Source organism: Phacochoerus africanus, chromosome 1 (genome assembly GCF_016906955.1).
Source record: "Phacochoerus africanus isolate WHEZ1 chromosome 1, ROS_Pafr_v1, whole genome shotgun sequence".
NCBI lineage: Eukaryota > Metazoa > Chordata > Mammalia > Artiodactyla > Suidae > Phacochoerus > Phacochoerus africanus.
This window is the reverse complement of record NC_062544.1, coordinates 171,853,731-171,871,814: the sequence shown is the minus strand read 5'-3', so window position 1 is coordinate 171,871,814 and position 18,084 is coordinate 171,853,731. Positions and strand designations below refer to the sequence as shown.

The 18,084-nt window shown below is 37.9% G+C and overlaps 2 protein-coding genes across 4 annotated transcripts in view; one reads left to right on the top strand and one right to left on the bottom strand.

Annotated features, from left to right (window-relative positions):
* Window positions 1-18,084, bottom strand: part of MED12L (mediator complex subunit 12L) — a 352,961-nt gene that overhangs the window by 60,294 nt on the left and 274,583 nt on the right. For both annotated transcript variants that reach the window (XM_047784689.1, XM_047784699.1), the window contains 9 exons: window positions 14,718-14,945; window positions 13,689-13,830; window positions 11,936-12,056; window positions 11,467-11,568; window positions 10,535-10,648; window positions 5,582-5,781; window positions 1,888-2,076; window positions 950-1,024; window positions 639-829 (listed from right to left, as the gene is read on the bottom strand). In XM_047784689.1, coding sequence (XP_047640645.1) covers window positions 639-829; window positions 950-1,024; window positions 1,888-2,076; window positions 5,582-5,781; window positions 10,535-10,648; window positions 11,467-11,568; window positions 11,936-12,056; window positions 13,689-13,830; window positions 14,718-14,945 — 1,362 coding nt within the window. The remainder of the gene's footprint in view (window positions 1-638; window positions 830-949; window positions 1,025-1,887; window positions 2,077-5,581; window positions 5,782-10,534; window positions 10,649-11,466; window positions 11,569-11,935; window positions 12,057-13,688; window positions 13,831-14,717; window positions 14,946-18,084) is intronic.
* P2RY12 (purinergic receptor P2Y12) overlaps window positions 1-18,084 on the top strand; it is a 47,845-nt gene that overhangs the window by 7,266 nt on the left and 22,495 nt on the right. The gene's annotated exons all lie outside the window — the stretch shown is intronic.

Below are 18,084 nucleotides of genomic sequence, written 5' to 3'. Positions count from 1 at the left end.
GATTTGGCCCTGTCACTGCTGTGGCTGGGTTCGAACCCTGGCCCTGGAACTTCCATGTGCTACAGGCATACCCCTATCCCTCGCCCCCCAAAAAAGTGTTTCTCTATGATTCTGGCTCTCTGAACAGTAACAGGCCCTTTTGCCCAAAAAGCGAGCAATACACTTTTCTGCCATGGTTAAAATATAAAATGTCCTGATAAGGTTTAAGCATATAAAAAACCAAATTTTAAAAGTTTCAAAACTCACTAGATATACTTTATACCCAAATAATGAGATACAAATCAATCTGCTTGTTGTGATTATCATTTGGTCAAAACTCCCAATTAATTAAGATGGCTGAAAGAGTGTTTTCTAGATAATGAAAACTATGGAATAGAATAGCCTCGGGGGACAATAAAGAAATCCATCCGTCCTGAATTCCATCTGTGGTGCCAAGGAGTCTGGGCCTGATTAAATATCACTCACCCCAGCAGTATGACCCTTTAACATATTATTAAATATGATAATTGACACATATAAGTAATTATTCTCTTCGCATTCCTGCAGCTTTATGAAAAAAATAACTGCACTATGCAAATAAAATATACAGGTACATGTGAAAAATTCATAACAGCCTCATAAAACTATAGGAACAGTACCTTAGAAATGTCTTTATTCCATTCTGTCTTGTGCTGCTTGCATCAGCACTTCCGATCCCGTTTGGGTTGAAGAGGCCCATGCCCGAATTAGAGGAGTTATTGTTCAGGTCGGCCGACTGCTGGAATACCTCTATCGTTGCCTTGGCAATATTGTCTAGCAGGTTGTTCATTTCAGCTACTGAACCAGAGCCCTAGAGTCAGTTAAACAGGAGAAAACCAGCACATGTGTGTTTTACCTTGTCTTCAAACACTGACATGACACTGCTTTTCATGAAATTGTATACACTTTTGGGCTTTCAGTATATACTCACAGGGTCCTTCAAGCACTGTTTGATCATCAACTGAAGTTCCAGCCAGGACTGCCTCAGTGTCCACTGCTCAAGATTCTGGAGAAAATGGAGTTAACACCTTAAGAATATTGAACATGTCTTAAAATATCATAACAGCTTGCAGTATTTGCTTTCTCAAAAAACAGAATAATCACACACAATAAAGGGATTTATATGAATCAAAAGACTCCCAAGTCTATAACATATGTTCATTATACACACAAAGAAATGAATAGCAACATTAAAATAATGTGCACTGGAAGTAAACAGACAAGAATTTCTTCTCCCAAATCTATCCAACTCCATTACAAAATGATTTTGATATTTTGAGAATATATACTTAAGACAGTCCTTCTACAAAGCATATTTCACATGTAAATACAGTACTGGCTTAATATATCAACATTTATATGATGATTTATACAATGTGCAGCATCTTATATAAACCCAGCAATGAAGTATGACAATTATGCAAAAAAGAAAATTGGGGGAATAAGAATTAGAATTGAGGTTAAGATTTAGCTAGTACAGTTCCTGTTGTGGCTCAGTAGTAACACACCCAACTAGTATCCAGGAGGATTCAGGTTCGATCCCTGGCCTTGCTCAGTGGGTCAAGGACCCAGCATTGTCACGAGCTATGGTGCAGGTCGAAAATGCGGCTTGGATCCTGCATTGCTGTGGCTGTGGCATAGGCAGGCAGCTGTAGGCAGGCAGCTGCAGTTGGTGTAGGCAGGCAGCTGACCCCCAGCCTGGGAACTTCCATATGCTGCATGTGTGGCCCTAAAAACGCAAAATAAAAAAAAAATAAAAAAAAAAGAATTAGCTAGCAACGACCAAAAACGAGGGAGGCAATAACTCCTGTTGTAATCACAAAAAAGGTGACAAATGACAAAAGCAATCTTTAGACTATTGTCGATTACCTGAAGAATGCGTTTAATATGCTGTCTCTGTAGGTTGTCCCCCTCAGTACATTCTTTAATGCCATGAGGATAACAGATAAGCTGCAATAATTTCTGTGCTTGCATATTTGAAAGCACAGGGTCCAAGATAAGTTCCTTGTCTGTGCATAATCTTTCAGGCTCTTTCAAGCAATGTTCTCCTACCCATTCCTGAAAATAATAGAGCAGTTAGATGGACAGACTGACATTTTCTATATGCCTGCATAGTATAAACTGAACTCACAGTGTACAATGGAAAGTGGGGCGGACTCTTCCTATTAAAAAAATAATAGATGAAAAACGTAGGAGAGAAAAAGCTTACACACAAAATTTTTTACACACAAATTTTCTAGCATTTTGGCTTCTTAAAAGAATGCCAAAAAAATAAATACGAAGAAAAAAGGAAAGAAAAAGAAGCTAAAGAAAATACTAATATATATTTTCAGTTGGAGAATGGGGCCTTGCTCTAAGTACTGTTTTGTAATCATTTTTTTAACTTCTATAGACAGTAATGATTCTCTGTTATAATGTCTTCATTCTTTTTATGGAATGCATTATATTCACTAAACAGAACATAATATAACATTTAGAAAATTGTCTTCTTTTTGGTATCATTATGAATAAATGTTTGCACACATCTATTCTCTATGAGATTATTTTCTTAGGATAACTTCATAGAAGTGCAATTGCTGGATCAAGGAGAATAGTAAAAATTTAAGTCTAATGATGTATCTGGCTAAGTGAATTTCTACCAATTTAAATTTCTATCAGCTTTTCGTCATCATTTTTTCAAGGGTAAATTCCTTTAGACGTAAAAAATCATGAACCATACTAGAGTCAAGTTTGAACCCAGATCTGTTTCAGACGAAACCTCTTTCTTAACCACTATACCAGAGAGAGGCTCAATGCTGGCTGTCCATTAAAATCACTGGGAGAGTTTGTTAAAGTTCCAAAGCCCTGGCTCCATATCAGAGCAATTAAATCAATCCCAGGTAATGCAAAGCAGTAAGACACCAGTAATCTTTTAGGCATCAAAATTATTTTAAACTCCCTAGATGACCCCATGGGCACCCAGTTAAAAAGCAACACAAACAGTACATTCTCAACAACTGTTTGCTAGTAGTTAACTTCCCATGGTTACCATATACCCCAAAGAAAACATGACCTTGTTAACACTGTGTCTATAGCAAAGTGAAAAAGAATATATGTGATATGCCTTTTTGATAAGAGGGAGAATTTAATACAAAATAGAAAGATAAGAAAATAATGAAATTGGTCACCTAGGGCAGGGAGGAACACAGAGCAGAACAGAGTAGGGAGGGAAGTATACATCTCTGAATTCATTCACCCTTTTGCTAGGTGACTTTTAGGAGTATGTGATTCTAAGGACAGAGCTATGGTAGAAAAAAAAATTTTAATTGAACACAAACAGAAATAAGTGAAATCAATTCTATTTCAAATGAATAACATATCCACATTGAAGAAGAAATGTCAAATAACTTTTGAACATAATACTGCAAACCCTTGGGGGGGAAAAAAAAAACAACTACAAGTCCTTTTAGTGAGATTATTTTTCATAGTGGTACAGGGGTAGTAATTCTGAAACTATTTCAGGTGTATTGCAGATTTCAATAAATGAGTAAATGGTGGTTATTATGGGTAGCCAGGGTTCTTGTGATGGAAGAAGGTGGTATCAATATGGAATGGGGGGAGCGCAAACAAAAATTTGTGTGGTTTGATTGGAATTGGAGGGTATCAATATAAACTCAGGATTATACACACATACAGTTATATATATGGATATTCACAACTGGTTATTCATAACTGGATAACTGGATGATTCCCCAGCTTTGTCTACTGAAAAGGCCTAGAAATGTCCATAGCAGAAAGCCTACATAGTGCTCAGATCTTGGTTTCTAAATACCATCCGCTACTAAATGGAACCAGGGTTCCATGAGGGAATAAGTAATTCCAGGAGCAGGGCAGGGAAAGTACAAGATAGGCCAGAAAGTAAAAAAATAACTTGATATTTTAAAAATAAATACATAAGAATGGGGGAGTTCCCGTCGTGGTGCAGCAGAAGCAAATCTGACCAGGAACCATGAGGTTGCGGGTTCAATCTCTGGCCTCGCTCAGTGGGTTGAGGATCTGGCGTTGCCATGAGCTGTGGTGTAGGTTGCAGACACAGCTTGAATCTGGCATGGCTGTGGCTGTGGCGTAGGTCAGTGGCTACAGCTCCAATTGGACCCCTAGCCTGGGAACCTCCATATGCCACAGGTATGGCCCTAAAAAGACAAAAAAAAAATAAAATAAGAGTGGGATGTGTCAAAATAACACAAGAATCAGCATGAAAAGACTGATACCAGACAAATCTGGAACAATCTGAACTTGAAAATAACTAAGGGCAATATATTGCAACCTATGTGGAAAATGAATGAATGGAAGGCAAGAAGGGATGAAGGAAAAAAAAAGGAAGGGAGAGAGGGAAAGGGTAGGCTCTTCCTTAGAGTGGAATGCAAATTGATAAACGTGGAAGGAGTGGAGGAGTTGGGAAAAGCCATCACGCAACCATCGCAGTAAAGACAGGTCTGAACAAGCATCATAATGGATGCTATATGGGAGGTGGGGAAATTTGATGAGAAGTAGAAAGCTTGCTTTGTCTCAGAGTGCCTCTTCAAAATTATTTATTAACTGCAAGGGGAAAAATAATAACTATACAATAGAGGAATCAAAAAACCATATAATGGAAGTGGAGACAGCTTGATCAAAGTTAACATCAACAGTGAAGTGCAAACGGACAGCATGTGCCTTCAGATGTGAATATCTGAGAAGAACATAACATACTTCTGTAGTATGCTGGCCAGGAATGCAGAATCAGAAGCTAACCTACAGGAAACTTCAGAAAAAGCCAACCTCTCTGGGACAAGTGACAAAACTGGAACATGGCCTATAGGTGACAAAAAAATTACCATTCCAATGCTAAATTTCCTGGTTTTTGTTAACTGTATTTTGCTTATGTTAGCAAATAAATGCTGAAGTATTAAAAAAAATTAAAGAAAAAAAAACAAGTAGGGAGTTCCTGTTGTAGCTTAGGGGTAATGAACCTGACTAGTATCCATGAGGACTAGTCTGGGTCTGATCCTTGGCTTTGCTCAGTGGGTTAAGGGTTCAGCACTGCCATGAGCTGTGGTATAGGTTGCAGACGTGGCTCTGATCCCATGTTGCTGTGCCTGTGGCATAGGCCAACAGCTGCAGCTCTGAATCAACCCCTAGCCTGGGAACCTCCATATGCCACAAGAGTGGCCCTAAAAAAGCAAAAAAAAAAAAAAGGGGGAGGGAGGCAAAAAATAAAAACTAAATAAATAAAAAGAAGAATATATGTCATCTACTCTCAAAAGGTTCAGAAAAATTTTTTTAAAAGTAGATGTATCCACAATTGCTGCATACAAATAGAATTATAAAGTAAATATGTAAGAAGTTAGGGAATCTATAAAAAGAGTACACTATAGTTCTTTGTCATTATCACAATGTTTCAGCCAATTTGAAGCTATTTCAAGATAAAGTTAGCAGGAAAAAGAAAATCACCTACAGACAAGTTTCCCACAATACTGGGCATTTCTCTCCAAAGGAATAGTTACGTACTTGAAGCAAAAGGCAAATTAAATCCAAAGAATACCTGTTGGCAGATAGTTCTCAGCACATATCTAGCATATTCTCTTAAATTGGCAGTTTCTATGGAAATGCTTTTCCCACAGGATTTTGGATTTTGGGAGGCAGTCCAGATATCATCGGCATTCCCATCACGCCGTAAACCCCTCATGGTGAAGTCATCGTTCTTTAAAGAGTTGACATTGCTATTGCCAATTTTGGCATCTCCTAAATAACAGAATCACAAAAGCAAAATCACAGGAGTTCAAAATGTTGCCAAATATTTGGGAAAGAAACAAGGCAAGCATTTAGGGACTGAAAGTATGGGAATGGGATCATCATCGCATAGTCAGTTGTTCAGCAATAGAGAGAATGGATCAAGAGCATAAATGCTAGAACCCAGAGAGGTTGCATCAGACATGATGGAACAACTTAAAAAATTTTTTTAAATATATTGAAGACTGATTTTGTTTACAGAATTAAATATGTTTTCACCAAACTTGGAAAGGCCATTGTGAATCACACTTATAATCACACAACATTGATTTACCAATAGTTCAACATGAATGTTTTCAAATTCATTTGACTTATAGACAAGGAAAAAAAAATGGGTTACTCACCCTTCTAGATGTCCCTTTTCCATTTCTTCTCTTACAATGACTTATTTTCTATCCATAGGTCAAGAGAAAAGTTTTGCCTTAGCCCACCTTACTATCAACTTCTTGACAAGAGAGATTTATTTCCCTGGGAATGGAAAAGGGCAATGCATACTAAGGGAGCCCTGAAACATAGGGCATTCATTGAATAACCCACGTCTTTCACCTTCCTCTCTGTAAACATCCAAATTAGAAAACCTCACCTGATCAATCTCTAATACACTTAGTAAAATGATGCTAAGGAAAGTGTTTGTCTCATAACAAAGTTCTGGGGGTTGAGGGAACTGAGAAGAACAGTAGAATATCTGGAAATAAGAACTCTCTAGCCATGAAAAGACAAAAACGATCATATTTTAAAAGTGAGAAATTGGAGTTCCCATTGTGGCGCAGCGGAAACGAATCCGATTAGGAACCACGAGGTTTCAGGTTCAATCCCTGGCCTTGCTCAGTGGGCTAAGGATCTGGCGTTGCTGTGAGCTATGGTGTAGGTTGCAGACATGACTCAGATCCCGCATTGCTGTGGCTCTGGCATAGGCCGGCAGCAACAGCTCCAATTAGACCCCTAGCATGGGAATTTCCATATGTTGTGGGTATGGCCCTAAAAAGACAAAAAATAAAAAAATAAAATAAAATAATAAAATAACATAAAATAATAAAATAAAATAAAATAAAAGTGAGAAATTAATATACATTGGTAATAAAGATTGCCAGGTGACAATAGAGCCTCTACACGCTTGCCTGTTTACCCGTAGGATCATAAGCACTGAACAAGAAAATTTCCTGGAACTGACAAATGAGTTTAGATGAGGCCCCCACTGCTTTACTGTAAGTGAAATCAAGCCCAGGTCAGTGCAAAAAAAAAAGCCTTTTAAAAACCCACAGGACTGGAGTTCCCGTCGTGGCTCAGTGGTCAAAGAATCCAACTAGGAACCATGAGGTTGCAGGTTCCATCCCTGGCCTTGCTCAATGGGTTAAGGATCCGGCGTTGCTGTGAGCTGTGGTGTAGGTCACAGACGAGGCTCAGATCCCACATTGCTGTGGCTGTGGTGTAGGCCGGCGGCTACAGCTCCGATTTAGACCCCTAGCCTGGGAACCTCCATATGCCACGGGAGCAGCCCTAGAAAAGGCAAAAAAAGACATAAATAAATAAATAAATAAATAAATAAATAAATAAAAGAGGAAACTTTTCAAAAAAAACCTCCACATGTCAACCAAGAAAAAGTTTTGACTCTGCTGACAAAATTTCAAGAAATCAGAATTGCTTAGTGAATATTTACTTATGAAATTATAAGAGGAGAGGAGAAATAAACAATACATTTAAACTCATCAATATCTCATCACACATTAGCATACATTTTTCAAATACTCATACAAAAAGCACCGAGTTCACTTCACCTACAGAGTTGGTTTAATTCAACAGAGCTCTTCAGGACCTGAAACAAAGACCAAACTCTGCATGCTTTTTCCAACCTTTGGTGATATGAACAATGATTTCTATATCTTAGGGTAAACAGCTAAAGGAATTAGAAACCAAATTTTATAAAAGAGCCCTATTCCCTCATTCAAATAGATGCTATGGACAGGACCTGAGAGAACACTGATGATGATGTGGCGAGGTCAATAAAACTGCAAAAGCAAACATACACCTCTGCCAGTCCCTGTCTAGGAGATTATCATTCAGTTTAGCGGTTGGGATGAAGAGAAGGTCTGAAAGGCTGTGCCAGAACCTTCTGCAGTCATAGAGAAAACAGTGTTCAGGGACTGCCTGGTCCAAGGCTCTACTGACATTCAACTAGCCTGATTCTGGCTTCTCAGACTGAAAAACCCTCCATTGCTGAGAAGGCTGTAGAACCTACCAAGAACTGAGGCCAATTAAAAGGGTCAAGGAAAGGCAAAGAAAAACAGACTGGTGATTATGAATGGGTATCAAAATATAGTTATCTAGATATTTAAAGAGGTTGGCAAATTTTACTTGGGATTGGACCTGGACCTATGAATCAAGGGGATAATATTTTAGATATTATCTAGATATTAACTAAATACGCATACTAGTTTCTACTATTAAAATGTTTATCACTTGAGGGATAGTCGGACGTGGCATTCAGAGTGAATATTTGAGCTTTATATTAATAGGATAAGAAAGATTAGACTCAAAGTTAATTCATAAATCCTCAACCAAAGTATGGGATCATTAACCCAAATGAACCAGCAAATGCTTTGAGTTCTCTTTGACCTCCTTGCCTCCAATGATACCCTTCTTCACATATTCTACTATGTTTCCCCGTGGTTCCATCTTAGCTCTGGCCACCTCAAGATCTGTTTCTTAAATCTTCCAAGTGTTTTTCTTCCTCAAGGTCTTTGCATTTACTCTCCCCTCTACCTGGAATGTTCTTTCTCCATTCTTCTAGGATTCTTCCCAAAAGTATCCTCCTCAGAGATGCCATCCTTGGCTCTTTTATTTATTTAAAATTTTTTTATTGTAGTTGATTTATATTGTTCTGTCAATTTCTGCTATACAGAAAAGTCACCCAGTTATAGATTTATATACATTCTTTTTCTCACACTATCCTCCATCATGTTCCATCACAAGTGATTGGATATAGTTCCCTGTGCTATACAGCAGGATCCCATTGCTTATCCACCCCAAATGCAATAGTTTGCATCTATTAACCCCAAACTTCCAGTCCATTCCACTCCCTCCACCTTGGCAACCACAAGTCTGCTCTCCATGTCCATGAGTTGGTTTCTTTTCTGTAGATAGGTTCATTTGTGCCATATATTATATTCCAGATATAAGTGATATCATATGGTATTTGTCTTTCTCTGACTTGCTTCACTTAGTATGAGAATCTCTAGTTACATCCACATTGCTGCAAATGGCATTATTTTGTTCTCTTTTATGGCTGAAGTAGTATTCTACCGTGTATATGTACCACATCTTCTTAATCCATTCACTCTAAATGCCACATTTGCCTGTCCCTCAAGTGTTTGATATGTAATATTTATATTATTGTTTGGTTCTAAATATTTTGTAAATTCCACTATGAATTTTTTTTAGTTGAGCAATGCTCTATTTGAAATGATTTCTCAAAATTACCAAACATAAAAAAAAGTCTATCACTTACACATTTACATAACCTACATGAGCTTAATGAAAACCCACTATTTAGTTGCTCTGATGGGCACCAGAGAGACTAGTAAAAAAGTGAGTCCCTGACACTAAATAGAAGTGACCAGCCGGCTCTCCTTTCAGACATAATCAGAGTCAAGATATCTTACTGAAATGAGCCTTTAATGATGGCTGTATAATAACAGAAGCTCCCACACTCAGAGGGCAGGGTGTGGCCCTCCAAGTGGTTCTATCTTTCCCTTTCTACTACACAATCCATGGGCATTTCATAAGGGTTTTGGGGGGAGCCCTCTTACCCATCCTCATTATCACTAACACATACTTCTCAAGCAGGAATATGAAGGATCAGGATATATTCTCAAACATGTTTAAGACTCATCTAAAACAATTCCTATCCACTAAGTAATTTAAGTTGGAGTCAAAGGGAGCTTCTTTGGAGCAAGATAACTTTTGTTAAGTAGAGACCAAAAGAGGAGGGTACCCAAAGTTGAAAATAGGCAGAGTGAATTTAAGACTTTCTAATCTTTCAAGACCTAATGATTTATAGAATAAAAATGTCTGAAGGTATTGCACTGTAAATGAGCAGAAATGAGAGGGCTACTCCTCCTAGAGAATGCATATCAATAAAGACATATGGATATCTTGGACATTACAATTTAAATTGTGGTATCTAATAATGACTTATCAACAACATCTGTGTTGTTGCAATTATTACGTGATTCATGAAAAAACTAAGGCAGATGAATATAAACAGGTTCAGGGTCACAATGAAAGCAGAAAAACTGAGACTAAAACCCAAATTTTCTGGTGTTCTAGTCCTGGAATATTATATAAAATTTAAACCTTTAAACAGATTACCAAGTCAACTGTGTCCATCACAAAGTGAAACTTTTGCCATCAAATGACATCAAGACAACCCTGTAGGTTTAAGGATCTATATGACTTTAGAATGATATATCCGCAGTTAAAATGCCATCAAAAAAAGGATTATATTCAAATTCCCCCAGAATTGTAGGTAAGGGGAAGACTTCTCAGAGTCCATCTGAATGTCAATTTGGAAAAAGCCAGCTAACATTTTCCAGGAGAACAAACAAAACATGTTTCTAAGAATATTAATTAGAGTTAAATCTGAATACAAGTTATTTTGCCTCAGTTCCTGGTGATTCACCAAGGCTGAGTGCCAGGATAGCCTTACCAAGCATCATAATTGCTTTTAAGACAGCAAACACGGCTCCCACTTCAATGCTGTTGTGAGCAGCGGCCAAGAGGTGTCTATCGCAGGATGATCTTATTCCGGGGAAAGGTTTGCCTATGAGATAAACAACAAACCTTTCATAGCCTCATCACCATCATTAACAATCTTTTGTAACCATTTACAGTCAGCAGGGCCTTTCACTGTTAGACACTGGGCACTTAATTGTTATTAGCTAGCTTTAATTGATGCTTCATGGATTCACTAAGAAACTCTGCCAGTATTCCTTCTTTTCTCTTTAATTATTAAGACAATGGCTGTGCTCTTTAGAGAGATGTATCAAAAAATAAGGACTTTTATCCACTTCCACTGATTGCCTCTCCCTCTCTCCTACTCCCTCTTCCCACCCAACACACACACACACACACACACACTCTCTCTCTCTCTCTCTCTCTCTCTCTCTCTCTCTCTCTCTCTCTCTCTCTCTCTCTCTCTCTCTCTCTCTTTCACACACATACATGGAAATGATCTTTAGACACAGACTGCACTAACACCCGTGGAACTCTTAGCTTACTCCTTTTACCCTAGTAAAAGAATAAATGAGTCATCACTGCCCTAAGCTGCTCTGGTGTGGTTCATAACCAACAAACACAGTATACTGGAGGATCATACTGCCCACCAGTATGGCTTGGCTGAAGAGCAGAGGTATTTTTATTGTTTATTAACTCCTGATGTGAGTTTCTCAATACATCCTGATATTGCGTAAATGAAGGTGATGACAACGCTCTCAACAGCTGTACCCCATTCCTTCATCACCTGAAGCAAGCCCACTGGTATCAGGGAGGAAGTTACAGAATGGACAGCCTACTTGGTCAATTTAAAACACATAGCTCCAAATGAAAACGTCATGAGAAATCTTTCAGCTGTCAGCTCACCAGTTGCTTGAGGTAATAGGCAGGCCTGGGGAGCTCGGAAGAGATGAAGCAGGAGTCGGCATGTCATTCTTGCCCCAGGCTCCGCATCGGCATCTCCACAAGCTAGGAAAGAGGGATTTTAAAAGCAAGTTTTCTAACATATTTGAGGCTGGCCATGTCTTCTGCATTTCTATGATGCTACATCTTCTGGACTAATTTAAATAAATGCCCCTAATGGCAAAAAAGTAATCCACTGGTTATGCTTTCCTGAGAAACCTGAGTGCTTCCTTAAAAACAGGCACTAACATAGTCATTTCCAACCTTTTCTGTAGAGATCCATATGACTTCCAGGAATCATAATTCTACCATCTCTACCCGGATGCCATATCACTGTCTAGTGCATGTTCCCTTAAATACTAATTTCACCGCCTTTTAATAGTTAGAAACCGAGACAACAAATAAACATCACGGTTCCTGGATGCAGCCTTACCTGCAGCTAGGAGAGAGGGAAGTGCGACGTGCTGCACGACGTCCTCCAGGGAGAAACACTGTCGTGCTATCAGAATAGCAATGAAAGTAGCTAATGAATCATGGAATGAAAGGTCACTCACCTTCAAGAAAAACATTGACACGTTTTAATATCTAAAACCCTTTTAAGTAGTATCTAAGATTAATATCTAAGAGAATGTAGGCAATACCAATAAGATCTCAAATCCCAAAATGAATTGAGAGCGAAATAACTTATGATTATCATCCTCCAGGCCTCCTTCTCCTTTATAAGACAAAGGATGAGGTTTACCCACATCCCAATGCTTTAAGAAGATATTAAGTTTTACCTTGAGTGCACATAACTGAAAAATAAAGCAATAAAGCAACAAAAATCAAGAAATCCCTAAAAGATATACCATAAATTCACCTTTTTAGCAGAATGCAGTAAATCTATCACTGCAGGGTAAGACCTTTAGGAAGCAAGGGAAAACAAGGAAGTTCCCCAATTGAAAAATAAGACTTGATAATGTCTGGAGCTCCTTTCAGGAATCACTAATAACAATTGTGTAATATAATCAAATTAGCTTTAAAAATAACTTTGAAAACTCTTACCAAACTTCCAAATTTAAAGAAGAAAGAGTGAAGATGAGTGAGTGAGAGAGAGAATGAAAGAAAGAGAAGAGAATGGGAGAAAAATTATTTTCTTTAGCCTTAAACCTATACCCCCTTAGAGATCTCAAAAGACTGTGGCAGAGAAATTTTAAGAAAAATAGCTATAACAGCAGACTCCATATTAAGTTGTCCAGTAACTATAGTTAGCAAATTACAAAGATCACTTCATTTAAGAGCACACCATCAGGACATTCATACAATTATTAATTCCAACTTTACAGATGGGGGAATAAAGTGAAGGTAAAGTGAAACCAAAAACAACTGAGATGATAAGGAACTATGCTAAAGATAAAATGTTGGGTCTTTTCTGCCTGGAAGATCAGGCCACAGATAGGAGTTTGATATGTATAAAATCTTAGACGCCCACAGAATGGAGTAGGATTGGCCCCTTGGTCTTGAGATACCAGAACTAGGAAGCAAAGCTTCAACCAGGAGCCAGTTTTTAAAATTTATAAAGTTCTCCTATATGTGAGATACAATAATATGCAACACAAATTATTCCAAGAAGTGATGGAACTGACAGGCAGAAATAAAGAATCAAGAGGGAATCTTAAGAAATTCACACATCCTGGATGCGATATGAGGAGATCTGTGATAAATAATGGATAACTTTTCATAAGCGTCCAGACACAACCACTGAAAAAGACTGGACATCCCTCTGAATCTGAGCTTTGATATCCTGATGACTTATAAGCTTAGATTTTTTTTTTTCTTATCCTAAGAGAACAAAGTGGTTGTCTTCAGAATATAACTGCTTTAGTTAAATGTCGTCCTATGCCATGAGGAACCCAAGGTACTTGATGAAAACCACAAATGAACCCACTCTGAGGAGATGCTATACAAAAATGTCAGCTAACAAACAAGGAAACTCTTGTTATCTCTGCTGTAGATTGGGCTATTTTATTTATTTTGACTTTTTTCATTTATTTCATCCTTGGCAACCACACTCTGGTTTATTGCTTTCAGAGAGAGAAAGAAGAAAAAATTCACAATATTTCAATTATGGGTTGAAACAATTAAAAAAATTACTAGCTAAATAATCGATTGCACATTTGAATTTTTAAATGAAAAAGAAAACTTACATCTACAGTGCAAAGTACGTCATTAAACCCCCACACGTGATTTGAAGAACAGCAAAGAGCCTTCAGGACTCCCAGCCATTCTGAACTGAGAACAGTACAGCAGGCTGTCAGCTCGGAGGAGAAATTGGCTATGTCATTAATCCTAGAAAGAGGAAAAGAGAGAAAGTAACAGAAGAGAAATACTCACATGTGGTAAATTTAACACACAATTTCAATATCATCAAACACGGCATTCCTTTCTTGGATTAAGGATATAATAAAAACCCAACTGTCAAATAACCTAGTAGAACCTGGAGCAAAAGGGAAAGGAAATGTCTTTAAATGCTTTCTAATCTTTAATGTTGAGTAACAAATAGTAACATTAACTACAAACCAAAAAACCCAATAACAATACTGGACTTCCCATAGTGGCACGGTAGAAACAAATCTGACTAGGAACCATGAGGTTGCGGGTTCGATCCCTGGCCTCACTCAGCGGATTAAGGATCTGGTGTTGCTGTGAGCTGTAGGTCAGAGATGCGGCTCAGATCCCACATTGCTGTGGCTGTAGCGGAGGCCGGAAGCTGTAGCTCCAATTAGATCCCTAGCCTGGGAACCTTCAGATGCCACAGGTGTGGCCCTAAAAACAAACAAACAAACAACCCCCCCCCAAAAAAAAACTAATAACAATACTGATGTCAATTAACATTTTCAGCTCTATGAACAAATCTGACCTACAAATTTATGTTTTTAAGGGCATTAAAAAATTAAAAGGCAGGCCAGTGTTTTCAAACTATGTACATTTTTACTATATATGTTTTAGTGGGTGGATCAGAAAACTGATACATTTTCTCTGGAGCATCTCATGCTAGAGCAATAAGCCAGAGTAAAAGAATCACATAATAAAGCAGAGGTAAATTCAGGAATAAAATAAGATTTAAAGACAGATAAATGAAAGATGAATGTCAAGCTTAGGAAATTATTAAAGACCTTAATTTCCAAGTGGCACCAATGCAACAAGTATGTAGTTAATCATGAACCCCAGCTCACCTTCCAGCATCCTGATGGCCCATACATACATTCATGAGCGTGTTGCAGACAAAGCTGTAGCGATTGGCCGCGTTGTCACTAAGGATCTTGCCCAGCATTGAGTAGTTGATGGTACGGGCTGAGGGATTCTCAATAAAATCCATCATGAAGTCTGGATCCCATCGCAAGTTAGAATTTGCAGGAATCACATTATTATATATGGTTTGCTTTACTTTTGAACAGGCACTACTGAGGTTACAAGAAGAAGAGTTAGAAAACAAAACAAAACTAAAATAACTAGAAAGTTATTCCATTCCAGGACAGATTAAATGGCGGTGACTATAATGTATTCCTAGAGAAGGTTCATATTATGGGGTTTTGATTCCAACTTCTTAATAATCAGCACTGGATACAGTGCCCGGAATGTTCTAGTTGCTCAATAAATAGTTACCGAATGGGTGGAAGAACAAAACAAGAATAAGACATTTTGGTATTAATCTTAATTATTTTCTAAATATTTTCTACCTCTTACATGCTTTAAAAATAAAATAATTTACTAAGGTTTCCAATCACTGTCTCTGAACAGTGGTTGGAGAGTGTTATTACTTAAGCATAATAAAAAAGGACTAGATTGTGCATAAGGAATAACTGGGTGTTTAGTCCTAACCATACATCCCGTTAATATGTTCCTCTAGTTATGATGTATCTGGGGAGGTCCATGTGTCAAGGCTTCTCTGGTACGTGAAAGAGGAGCTTACTCCCTGTCCTCAAGGAGCTTAAATCCTAGTAGGGCTTACAGGTAATACACAAATAAGTGTAAAGAAACTATTATGTTGTTCCTACAATTTTATCACATTGGGTTTCTCAGCAATACGTAGAGAATTTGAAGACCCTGGTCTCCCAAATGAAAACAGTTCATGTTTCAGTGCATTCGATCTGAATAAGATACAGTATACTGGAAGTACACAAGGGGAAATAGAAAGCATCTAATCCTGGTCTGCATCTGAGGCTGAAAGAGGATCGGATCTCAAAAGCTCAGATTCCATGTACACTTGGCTATTCCTGCCCACTTGCTGTGGATGACAAATCTATGAGCAACATTTCACCTTCTCTATTCAAGGGCTCTTTTCAGCAACAGAAAAGTCTTTTGTAGATTAAGTTTTGGTAGCAAATTTACTTGTGATCAAAGGGACACATGTCCTACTCTTATGTGTAGCTACATAAACAGTAGCCAGGGAACACTTCTTCAAAAATGGAAAGGCATACAAGCTCTTTATACTAAACTGTTACCACTGACAACTGCTTTAAGAAAACAGACACTGTGCAGTTCAATGTTTACCAAAATGTGGCTTCAGACTTCCTCTTTCAGAATCACCTCCAGGGTGTTTAAAATTAAAGATTCCTGGGCCTCACTGTAGATGTACCCAATCTGTAGGTTTAAAAAACTGTCCCAGGTAAAACTAATTGCCAAATATGCTTGGGAAGCACTGGGCCGAGAGAGAGGATCAAGGCCACCCATTAAAGGGTAGCAATCTCCTATACTCTTTCTGCACAGATATCTTTTCTAAAAAGACAATGGTTGCTGAAGGATACAAGTTTGCAATCTGGAGTCATGACCTATTCAAAATGATAGACATTATACAGTTTTCAGTGCTTTTAAAGTATCCCCTCTTTCCCTGTCTTAACCTTCCCTAAGCTTTCTACTCAATGTTTCATATACTCTCACTTAGCAGTAGTTCTTAATGTGTTTCATTTTTCAACTAAAACTGAAACCAAAACAAATTTTACTCTTTGCTGGTTCCTTTCCTAATATCATGACACTGGTTTCCTCTACCTTCTGATACTATTGAGTGTTTAAGGAAATAGACTTCTGCAAATAATGCAGCTTTTTATTCAACTTTTCACTAAATTCTAGCAATCTATCCATGTCTGTCTTTAAAAATCAAAAGGAGTCTGTTTTTCTTCCTTAATTTTGGCAAGATGCAGCCTCACTTTTCTATTAGTATAGAGACTTCTCTCCACTTTATGCCCTCCTGCCTCCTCTCATTTTTTGAACTCTGTGATTCATGGTGAAGTCTCCACACCCTTCATTAGAGGCTATTTCACTTATGACAGTCTTTCCAGGTGAGCTCTATGTTTTAATAAAATATTAGCTGTCATCAAGGTCACTCTCAAATTCTTAGCACTCTCGGATGCAGACATATACAGAGTTAAGAAAAAAAAAATCAGACATTTTCCTTCTAAAGCTGCATGCATGAGAAAAACCTGGTAGAGTAATGAAAGCAACACACCTCTTGAGGCTAAAATTGATTTATGCTCAAATCTAGGTTTCATCATTTATTAATATGTGATGAGAACAATGATTGATAGAAAAAAATCATTTATATTTCCTGTGGTTGTGGAGAGGATTAAAGATCTTGATGGAAATATCCCAGCATAATACTTGGCACAATCAGAAGTAGATGTGATTAGTGCTATCTCTCCCAAATAATATTCTTACACAACTTTATAGATGGTGTTTCAGATCCAATCACCAATTCTGGTTTATTAGTATACTAACAGAAATCTCTTTGCGTACCTAGCTTTGGTTTAACCATTTTTTTTAATCCCGAAATATAAATAATGCTTGCCTAGAAGGTTTCCCAAGAGAACTATAATTCCCTCCTATATCCTTCATCCAGGAAACTCTAGACAGGTCACTCCCTGTGATGCACCACAGTACTGATGTACTGATGCTAAGGGACCCCTTGGTTCATTGTTGGTCTCCTAAGTGTCCACACATCCACTGCAAGTTACTTGAATTTAACTAATTTAACATAATTTACTATCCTGAGGAGTATGAGAAGTCACATGTGCTACTGTAGTTTTCTTGAGAAGTTCACTATTAAAAGCAGGGTTGTTGCAAGAACAAAATCATGTATGAGAAAACTCTGAAAATGTAAACTGAAACTGAGAGCTCTCTGTAAAGTAATAGAAGCATACAGGGTATTATTATTATTACATCATTTCTGCAGAAAGATGTTTCCTAAGACTCACTCAAATATTCATTCTGTAAGGGATCATTTTGAAACCTAATTCATTTCATGAAGACATACTTTCACATTTTCTCGCTACCAATAGCATTAAAAATATCATGAATTTGTGGGGGGGGGGCATATGTCGTGCACACAACATATTTTTTGTAGTTCCTTCTATGAGCCAGACACTCTTGAAGGTACTTGGATAGAGCAGTGAAGAAATTAGAAAAAGTTCCTGCTCTCGCGAAGCTTACATTCTAGAAAAGAGCCAGACCATAAACAAACATGTAATGCGCGGGGTGGAGGGGAGATGATCAAGCTCAGAGAATGACAGCGAGTGGGAGGAGGGGCATGCTATTTCAAATAAGCTG